This window comes from Clupea harengus, chromosome 22 (assembly GCF_900700415.2).
Source record: "Clupea harengus chromosome 22, Ch_v2.0.2, whole genome shotgun sequence".
Taxonomy (NCBI): domain Eukaryota; kingdom Metazoa; phylum Chordata; class Actinopteri; order Clupeiformes; family Clupeidae; genus Clupea; species Clupea harengus.
The window spans coordinates 2,573,303-2,584,092 of NC_045173.1; the positions used below are offsets into that span (position 1 = coordinate 2,573,303).

General features: G+C 41.1%; 2 protein-coding genes across 3 annotated transcripts; one reads left to right on the plus strand and one right to left on the minus strand.

Moving 5' to 3' along the window:
• Nucleotides 1–23: 23 nt before the first annotated feature.
• smim14 (small integral membrane protein 14) lies at nucleotides 24–3,985 on the minus strand. Its single transcript, XM_012831815.3, has 5 exons — nucleotides 3,826–3,985; nucleotides 2,855–2,931; nucleotides 1,719–1,767; nucleotides 1,180–1,319; nucleotides 24–940 (listed from the first exon to the last, which is right to left on the minus strand). The coding sequence occupies exons 2-5, from the start codon at nucleotides 2,927–2,929 to the stop codon at nucleotides 902–904; spliced, it is 303 nt and encodes a 100-aa protein (XP_012687269.1). The 5' UTR covers nucleotides 2,930–2,931; nucleotides 3,826–3,985; the 3' UTR covers nucleotides 24–901.
• Nucleotides 3,986–5,149: 1,164 nt separating this feature from the next.
• On the plus strand, nucleotides 5,150–10,763 carry ube2kb (ubiquitin-conjugating enzyme E2Kb (UBC1 homolog, yeast)). Of its 2 annotated transcripts, XR_004162793.2 has the most exons (8): nucleotides 5,150–5,534; nucleotides 6,437–6,530; nucleotides 6,676–6,734; nucleotides 7,444–7,526; nucleotides 8,054–8,153; nucleotides 8,501–8,629; nucleotides 9,306–9,567; nucleotides 9,610–10,763. XR_004162793.2 is itself a non-coding variant. In XM_031559248.2 (7 exons), the coding sequence occupies exons 1-7, from the start codon at nucleotides 5,472–5,474 to the stop codon at nucleotides 9,378–9,380; spliced, it is 603 nt and encodes a 200-aa protein (XP_031415108.1). In that variant the 5' UTR covers nucleotides 5,150–5,471; the 3' UTR covers nucleotides 9,381–10,763. The 2 variants fall into 2 exon arrangements, 1 of the variants encoding a protein (XP_031415108.1); XM_031559248.2 differs by having other exon boundaries at nucleotides 9,306–10,763.
• The last annotated feature ends 27 nt before the right edge of the window (nucleotides 10,764–10,790 follow it).

Sequence of the window (10,790 nt, forward strand, 5' to 3'; positions counted from 1 at the left end):
GCAGACCATTGGCCCAGCCGACGTTATGTTTTAAGAGCTTTATTAGAGATAAGGAAAAGTGCATAGTACAAGCCCTTTCTGTGATATGAATACAGTGTTTTGTATAGCATTATGTAGAACAATCATGATTAAATCGTTAAACAAAAATCAATCAACAGTTTTGAAGATGAAGATGAGTCTCCACAGCCATCTGAGATTGCGGTAGTCACTATGACGTGAATGAGCCACATCATCATCCAAACATGTCTCTCCAAAAGGTCCTCCCAGATTTCGATAAAACTAAACTCCACCCATGATTTGTTTGCTTTGGATGCAGGCTGACACTGATGCTGAGACAGACACACACAGACACACACACACACACACACACACTATGTCTCATACATTCTTTAATTTGTAGTGTTTTATGATTTAGTTAGTAACATAGCGCCCAAACACACACACACGCACAGTGTTGAAATAAGACCGTACAAACGTCATCACACCTCTGACTCATTACAAACATGTGCAAAATATTAAAGTTGGTTGGAAGGGTGTGGGGTCTGACAAGGTCTGCCTGTGTGACTTTTTTCCGGTCTAGACTTCACAAGAACCCCAATTCACCCCATTTGACATCAGAAAGGAATGTGAAGAACCTCCACCCTGGTGTAACTGTTTCTGTTTCCGTTACACTCACACACACACACACACACACACACACACACACACACACACACACACACACACACACTCTAAAAACCAGCCACCTGCAGTGCTGAAGAAGAGAATATGAAGCCACAGTTGAGTGGAGGAGCTGTTATTAAAGGTCATAAAGCTAACGATTACAGAGTGACGGCTGCTCAAGGTCAGAGGTTACAGCTCAGGTCCTTAGCCAGTGGTAAAACAGTTACCATAGTGATGGTTAATCCACAGGAGGGGAAGGTGGGTCCCTGTTCTCAGTCTACAAGAAAGGAATACAATATAAAATCAATCCAAATAAGCATGTCAGACACTGTTAAAAAACTCTTACATGGAAAAAAAAACTAACTTATACAATCGTACTAATACCTACTGCAGTTCAGATACAGAATCAATGTCTGCAACACAGAACAAATACACTGAAGAGGAAAACTATTCATGCCATGAGATTCTGTGACTGTAGTTTGTATAGTACTGATGGTAGTTGAGCTGTTCATTTACATTGTGGGGTCTGCAGTCTGCAGGCCCATTCCTCATACTCAGGGGGCGTAAAAGGAAGAGGATAACTGCCAACACCATCCATCCCATGATGATCATCGGCACAGTGAGGTCTTCACCACCTGAAGAGCTGGGGCCAGGCACTACACACAGGAAAATGAAGTCACCAGATTGCTTATGAATCAGCTAAGGGGAATACTTCATGAAATCACTTACAAATAATACATCTATTCATTACATTCAGAAAACAATTATGCATATCTAAAACGATCAATAACTATGAGCACCTAATGAGTGATATGGATGTCGGTACTATGTACTATTTAGTTGTATTATGTAAGAAAGCATTTGAGTTGATGAGTGAGAGATGTGGGCACATTCAAATACTTACAGCCGTATTTAACACCCAAGTACATGGCTACATTATAGAACATGACAATATGCCTATGGTTTTTGAATGTATTTTTAAGTATGCCAGTCTATATGTGAAAATATGACTACTTCTATGTGCAACTACCCTTAGGTAGTATTAGAGGACATACTCTCCTGTGGGCAATCTGTGTCTGTACAATAGGACTGGGACTGCCGCAGCTGCAAAACATTGCAAACGAGCAAGCGTCTTAATTGCATCAGGAAACAACTTTCATCACACATATCAGAAAAGAGAATATCCACACTGCCTTGAGGGGGCATTTTGGAACAATGTTTCTAGATTAGGCTGAAATGCTATCAACACAAGACTACTAAAGGCTCAGTGGTGATCGGAAAACGTATTAAAACTGTTTCATGAAGCCATTTTTCCATTTATTTCCAATTCTCACACATTATTCCATTCCAACTAGATCAGCCCTGGAGGACTTGTTTTGGGCCATTTTGAACTAATAACCCCAAACTATGTTTGTAATAGTTGTTTGCACTGAGCAGCTCTCTTTTAGGTGCAAGTTTGAGAAGAGGATTAAACTGGCTCCCCCTGCTGATTATAACACTAACTTCAACCAACAAAACAAAAATACTGCAGAAATAGCTTAAGGAGTAGGGAGTTTTGGTTTGAAAACTAGCACATGTAACTACTGAAAAGACATGCAACAAACACCAAAAACATCACAGCTGTCATTGATAAAAAAGGCTTGCTAGCATGCTAACTCATGTCTTTTGGCGATATAGTTGTGATGTTGTGCAGTGATAGCTTTTTGTACATTTTCACAGGGTGATCCAACCCGGACCACAGAACTGCATAGTGCATAGCCTAGGCAGCTAGTTGGAACAACAGGTGTGTCCTTCACATGATTGCTTACCATGAAAATTCATTTGAAGATAATACCAGAACTAGTTGCTTATAACATGCTTTTAAAAAAAGTGCTACATACCGTCTCTTCAAACAACAAGAACATATAAGAATTGTATAGTCCAGTACTTATGCACAGTACATGTGCAGTGTATACAGTACATATAGTACTGTACAATTACAGATGAGGTGTAAACTGAGGTGTAAACATTAACAATCCTAAAAGTCAATACAATGAAGGGTAGGTGTATAATGAAGGTATTGCTGGTATTAAGTCAATGGATTTATTGAAAAGGAACAGACTAATACTCTTAAAAGACTTAATAGAATAGAAGATTAAAAAGAGCACAATAAGCTCCAACAAGTATTTCAGAGAGAGAGAGACAAACTCACCAGGCTGATCAATCTCTTCATGGCATGCTCATGAGAGCAGATGCACTCACAGGGGTCAAAACCATCCTCTGCCATATCTGTTTGATGCATACACAAAGCAAAGTGGTAACACAGGAAGGTCTAAGTTAGGCTAAGGAAGGTGTTTGCACATTCTACAGACCACTAAGGCTTCCTTAGCATGAGTTTGAATGAATTTATAGCATAGGGATGAGTCTGAACAGGGAAGTTTCACCCAAAGGCTTTAAACGTATGTGGTCTCTGAAAGCTGTTGTTTAGTCTATTGAAGTTTCACATACTTTCTACTCTACGTTCCTGTCATTAAGATGAAAATTAGGTTAATTCACTAGCTGGTCTACCAGGTTGCGCTGTGATGGTCAAATATTAGGTTATTTGTTAAGAATGCAGTTGTCAGTGAATGCAAATATGCTATGTGGGTCAGGCCCATTTAGATACACAGGATGCCAACCCGGATGTTCATGTCAACTCGATTACAAAAGCTTTCAAACGGGCAATACCATTTCTCTCCATACACCCAGGCTACTTCTCACACAGACTAAAGGTGCAGAATAAATTGAGACTTAGTGATGACAAACACTATGGTAACCCCTAAAAGACGGAGTCAAAAACTGATTTAGCCGACGTGATACAAGTTGTCACTGCCTGTATGTAGCCTAAATACGAATTAAATCGGCAAATCAGAATTGAGCTGTAGCCGAATCTGACAAAGTGTAAACAACTTTATAAGAATTGTTTTCAAAAAATGCCCACGTAAAGAAGCAAACATCGCAAGTCGTCCAGAATGACAGTATGGACCTGTCTTTAAAAATGTCTAGGCCTAATACTGAACACAATCGTTCTGATAACTGGTTTCGTCCATTAACATCATTTGAAAACATTAGTAGCGTAGCCTACAAACAGCTATTAAAGTAAGACACTGATTATCGACACCATGATTCGACCATGCAACTTACTTGATGATTTCAATGGATAGATATTGCAAATGATATGGCGTCCGTTTTAAATGGCAATTTGAGAGGAAGAATAAAAAATTCCAACACAAAAGGTATCTACAAACGACAGCTGGTTTGGTTTGTTTTCGTTAGGCTACGCATCAGCCACGTCGATGGGTCACGCGAGATTTTGGTTTATGGGGCGTCAAGCCGGTTTTCGCGTTCATTACAGATGCTTCATCCAATCAACGTGGTGCTATGCTTAAACGCTGAATTAGTAATAGTTTTATAGCAGCAAGTAATGATTAGTTATGTGCAAAAAAAAAGCAGAACATGGTTTGCATGTTTAGAAATGCAACACCAAAGACCAGACACAGGCTATGATTACTAGACCTTCACCATCATTCTTAATTGTGGGATGTATTAAATTGGAAATTAAAATCCTCAGAAACAGAAGTAGGAAGGATATAGCAGAGAGGGAATGAAACTGGACAGGAATAAGATCTGGCCACCACTGTACTTGTGGGATATACATTGAGTGCTTTTCAGTTTTAATTGTCAAATGGTTTGGGGACTCCTGTTTTACACTTCTTCTGCCTGTAGCAGCTAAATTATTATTCCTCAAATTCAGAAGCTCTTTTAAATGAATGTTTGCTTGTTTCTGTGTCTTTGACATTTTGTGAATATTGTGAATATCTAACCTGTGTCATCATGAGCAACCAACCTTGGGTTTGCCTATTGTAATCCTGCACTATGCAGGACACGTTTCATTCAGCAGATGCATTCAGCTCTATGCTGGAGAAGAAACAAATATGTGTTGCCATTTTGTACAACTTTTGACTGTTAACACATAGTGGTACGGTGACAGTGAAGTCAGAACAGTTTGAAAAGCAACTTATAAACATAGTCTCATCATTTGGTACACTGCTTCGGTAGAACCACTTGTGGGCAATTTCCTTTTTTAAAGTGTGTTCACATCTGTCTCCTTTTGTGAAGATCAGTGATGCTGTGAACAAAGGGGATCACACTGTTTAATTAAAGAATTAAATCAGGAAGCCAAGACGTTCACTAACCAGAACGTAATATTTATTGTTGTATATTACCCTTTTTTTATTTTAAAATCAACTGAAAATTTCAAACAGGAGTTTGGAAAAAGCTACCGTGTAGTAGCCTAGTTGATGAGAGAAGGTTTGTGTTGAGGACAAAAAATAATACTGGTACGGCTGCCTGGCTTTGGTGAAGTAAAAAAAATAGATGATTTAAAATGTTACGCCTATGTGCTTATCAGCCAGCTACAATTTGACATATTTAACATTCAACATTGTGTCGACCCCTTCATCACATGACACGACACCGCCACTGAAGCTTGCCAACTGCAGTTAATCATTTCAACATATTCTGGACAATACAAGCTTTCCATAGAGCAAGTTGCTAAACATTCAGTGAAACGTTCTAGTTCTATGTTGCTTATTATTACCCATCATTTTTTCCAGACTTACATTGTGCGCACGCATAGGGGGCTCGGCATTTGTTTACAGGGTGTACTATTTTAGGGGAAAAAGGCTGAAAGAGAAGAGGACCGAACGAAAGAGAGCGAGAGAGGGGGGGTCCCGAAAGAGAAACAGAGTGTAGCTGCTGCTGCGGCCCGACCAGGACACGGCAAAGCCATGGCTAACATCGCAGTTCAAAGAATTAAAAGGGAGTTCAAGGAAGTTTTAAAAAGCGAAGAGGTTTGTCTTTATATGTGACTTAAAGCAAATTCTAAGACGTATTATAAACCAGGCTCAAAGTGTAACGTCAATGTTACAGAATTCAATATGATGTAAACATCTAGAGAAAATGCTAGCTAGCCAGCCAAGCGAGCTAGTAAGCAAGTTGGCATAGCATAAACTGCCGAGAATGTGAAGCAAGGGCCTAAATACACTAAGTTAGCAAGTCATCTTCGCTGGGTTTGGCAACAGATTATGTGTAAAGACAAGCGATACGAATGACAGAGCATCTGGATGACATGCAATGTTAAAATACAAACAAGCAAATATGTGAAGTATATCCGCCAACACTGTCGTGTCGTACTTCATCTACCGTAGCTATTGCTAGGGCTAACCAACGCTAACTTATGTCATCTGTCGTAGGCTACGCTACGTTACTGTCATGGGTCGTTAGCATAGTGGTGCTACCTTGCTAACAGATCCCTAACATTACTGTCAGACTTCACACTAAAATCGTGATCGGATCTGTTGAGTTTACATATGTGAAATGTCAGCCACGGACACGGCTATGTAAATAGCAGTACTGTGTTCCTTTTGTGAAACAAAATAATATTGAAGTCAGCAAACGCTAGCTAATCAATGTAGCACCAGATGCTACGTTGAGGGCACTGTGGCCTTAACGACACTTTGCTGTCTGAATCAGGCTACTGGTTTGGCTTTTACTATTTGTGTTGCCACGATCACCGAATGTTTCACTGTAGTGGTACAGGTAACCTTGAAATTGACATTGTCATTGCATTTAGGGACTGATTTAAAAAAAAAAATAAGCGTATGCAAGTTGGCAATGGCACCACGCGACTCATGTCTCTTTCTGCGGTGTATCTTCCTTGATACTCTGTTTATTTCATCCACATTTCCAACAGACGAGTAAAAATCAGATCAGAGTAGACCTTGTGGACGAGAACTTCACAGAACTGCGTGGGGAAATCGCAGGACCACCCGATACACCGTATGAAGGTACACACTCACGCCCGCACTTATACCCATATATCCATAGCACTTATGGAATGTTATTTTGAAGGATTTAGTGTTTATAGGTTAGGCTACTTGTTGGGGCATAAAATATTTGTCACATAATATCTGTTTATGTTGTCATATGTAGGTGGGCGATTTCAGCTGGAGATTAAAATTCCAGAGACATATCCATTCAACCCTCCAAAGGTAAGGAATATTGGGGTGGTGGTGAGTCCTTACTGTGGGCTATACAACCTACACACAGTGTAACTTCATGCATCTCATGCTGACAAATAGATGTCTAACCAAGACCAAAACCATATCCAAGTGAAACCTATAGGTTTATTGTAGATCACTTGGGTGTTGGTGATACAGGCCACTGCAGGATGCCTGTGTGAGTCGCTTTGGATAAAAACGTCTGCTACATACTGGACCTTTACCGCTATTGTAAAATGTAGTCTACTGTACAACATGAAAGATGATAATGTGTTGTAATGGAAAATGAATGTCTTGTATGTAGACACAGTGCCAAGTTGTTAAACACCCTGTCATTGCGGTGATGTGTGAGTGTAATCATTGAAAAACTTTCTTCATTATAATCCATTGCTCTTTTTATTGGATTCAGCCATAAATGTTCCATTTGTCCAATATGTGCGCTCCAAAAAAGGTGTGCATGCACGGTCCTGGCTATGAAAATGGGAAAGAATCAAAGCGCCTAAGACAGTCATCCACTACTCCCGGCGATCAAAACGTTGCTTCAGGGGGGGTGTAATTTGATTGGCTGTTGAGCTCAAATATCAACAACTTTTCACCAGAATCGAGGACTTTAAGCAAGGTGTTGTTTTTGAGTCGTGGTGTGTAGTTGTGTGTAGGATCTAAATGTCTCCATTTCCCTTTTGACCATTTGGTCTGTCAGGTGAGGTTCATCACAAAGATTTGGCACCCCAACATCAGTTCTGTGACTGGAGCTATTTGCCTGGACATCCTAAAGGACCAGTGGTAAGTATTTATGTATGTATATATGTGGCATAGGAGCTGTGATGTCTTGGGTTACGCTGCTTCTGTCTGTGTCAGTGGCAAAGTATATGTGTGCATATAGGTGTGTGTATTCTCTCCCATATCCAGGGTTGCACTAACATTTCTATCTGGAGACAACCATGGTGAAATGGAGACTGAACGTGGGTGTGAATAATTACAGCTTTAAGCACATTTGAAGTTTCTAAACAAACCCCAGCACCTCCTAAAGACGGGGTTTTGAGGATAATTCAATACCACTGTCTAAAAGAACAGGCAAATGCAGAAGGCAGGAGGGGTCTTACAAAAAAAAAAGCCACCTTGAGTGAGTTGGATCCAGACTGAACTCTTCTTATATCTGGCCCCACTAGACTAGGACTTTGTTACTAAGGGTATGGGTTCGAGACCCAGGGAGCACAAATACTGAAAACATGTACAGTATGTCTGCACTGCACTGTAAGTATGTCTGCACTGTACTGTAAGTATGTCTGCTAAGTGTGTTTGTGTTTTAGGGCGGCTGCCATGACATTGCGGACAGTGCTGCTCTCTCTCCAAGCCCTTCTGGCAGCTGCAGAACCAGATGACCCACAGGATGCTGTGGTAGCCAATCAGGTATGAGAAACCATAGAGTCAAAGTGACAATCCCACCAAACCCCTTTTGATTTCATGTCCCAATGGGTGAAGATGTTTAACGATCTAGAGCACATGAAAGTGTGTGTGTGTGGATTAGAATGTTTTGAGGAACTCTTTTCAAGCCAGTGGGATTTTCTAAGAGAGAACTTTTAAAGTCCCTCTCTTCAAAAGTAAACTGAAATATGTACACAACCCATTAACGGGCTGAACTGCTGAATTCTTTGAAAAGGACATCGTGTCAGTTTTTAAGTTTTAGGCAGGAATGAGTGTGTTTATGTGTAGTTGCAATAATAATGACTGGCTGGTTTCCCTGTATGTGTGTGCAGTATAAGCAGGACTGTGAGATGTTTAAGCAGACGGCTCGGCTCTGGTCTCATGCATACGCTGGCGCTCCTACCGCCCACGCCGAATACACGCGCAAGATTGACAAACTCTGTTCCATGGGCTTTGACAGAGTAAGCTGACTCCTCTCACCCCCAACCCCCAGAACATTCACATCCACTGGAACGGACACCTTTATCACCAATACACTGTAGATACAAAGGAATTAGTGAAGTTTATTAGGAAGTGGTCCATATAAATGTCTGAAAAGACAATGGTAACTGTCACATTGCAGAGATTCATAGGCAGTATCTTTCAAGAGGGAGCCGTATTCGTCATTCATTGCACAAGGTTAATTTGTTAACTGCCAGTTAAACCCTCATATACCACACAATTATTTTAGTATGCCCCCTTCCAAAGTAGCATTCTTTTAGTATGCCCCCTCCAAAGCAGCATTCTTTTAGTATGCCCCCTTCAAAGCAGCATTATTTTAGTATGCCCCCTCCAAAGTAGCATTATTTTAGTATGCCCCTTCCAAAGCAGCATTATTTTAGTATGCCCCTTCCAAAGCAGCATTATTTTAGTATGCCCCCTCCAAAGCAGCATTATTTTAGTATGCCCCCTCCAAAGTAGCATTTTAACTGCTGGGTTAGAGCAGTTCAGATGAGTTGAGTTGTGTCTGAAAGTACCTGAAGAATTTATAGGGACATAGGGAATGATGGCACACCACCTCAAACATCATGTTAACAGTGTGTGTATGGATGGAACACACAGTTCACTCTCTCTCTCTTTTTTTCTTCTGTTTCACAGAATGCAGTAATAGTGGCCTTGTCGTCTAAATCCTGGGATGTGGAAACGGCAACGGAATTGTTGCTGAGCAACTAACCCCCCCCTCCCCCCAACCCCCATTTCATTACACACTTCTGGCCTCCTGTTTTTCAGTTTCCCCCTCTCGTTACGCGTCTGTTCATTACGCTACTCCTGTTCTTTTGTTTAAAGCAGCATCTCTTCCCTTTTTAATGAGCCAAAAACTGCAAAAAATACCATTAGTGTCATCTGGGATTGACATTAGGTTCAATAAAATACCATTAGTGTCATCTGGGATTGACATTAGGTTCAATACGCCGATTGCATCAGAAAAAATAAAACTGTAAATAAAATGTGAAGGTGTAGGTTGCAAAAGAAGATTGGGACTATAAAGACTTAATTTTTTTCTGTATTATAATAGAGGAATCAGACCAGTTCAATTCATGCATGAGGGTGTGGCCTGGCGACGGGGTCAAACAGGGTCCTCACCATAGAGATAAGGCAAAACCTAACCCTTCATAACTCTGGACTAAACAACAGATGTCTTCTCATCCTCACTGTACAGCGCTGGGGGAGGTGGTGGGAGAAGTAGCTCAGCCGGAGGTGTGAGTGAGTGAGTGCACTAGCGAGTGTGTGAGTGAGTGCACTAGTGAGTGCACTAGTGAGTGAGTGTGTGTGAGCACTAGTGAGCAGATGTGCTGACTGCTGTGTTTTGAGGGCATGTGTACAAGTCAGATAGTCTTGGGTGAGAGTATGTGTATGTGCGAGTTATGAGTGAATGGCTGTCTGAATGATTGTGACAGTGCGTGTGTGTGAAAGGTTTAACATGTTCTCTTGTCTGGACTCTGACCCCCTTCGAGTTTTACGGCAGCTGCAGGTCACAGCCATGACCTCTTTACCATCAGCCCCTGAAGTTTCACCTCCCTCCCCTCCCCTAATTTAAGACGCCATGTTTACTGTCAACACACCGTTATCTGTTCCTTAGTGCAGAAAGAGGACTTTGCGTTTGTCATTAGATGCCATCACTCTGTTCAACTGTTCAGGCCCGCGCACAGTGACATACACCGCTACAACAGAGATGTGAGCTGGAGACTCAACCCCACCGACTCCCTCTTACACACACACACACACACACCAACATCAATCAAGTCCCATTCACCTGGACAGATGCCTCATCATTAGAATGCATCAGTGATGGCTGGATTTATATTTTGTAAGAAAACAGAAACAACAAAAAAGAGACTATTAAGGCCTTGCGTCCTCTGGTGCTGTTCTGGTGTGAAATATGGCACGAGGAGGAGGAAGTGCAGGAGAGAACGGACGTGGGACTGCACACAGGCCTTTCTTTCACTCCTCAACAACAGAAACAAGAAAATGACAAATGAGTCATATGAGCATGGTTATTTATTGTGAAAATGAAAATGTAATGTTTCTTTGATTAAAAAAACATGAAAACATGAACCAAAAAGGTCCATTTTGGGTTTGTTT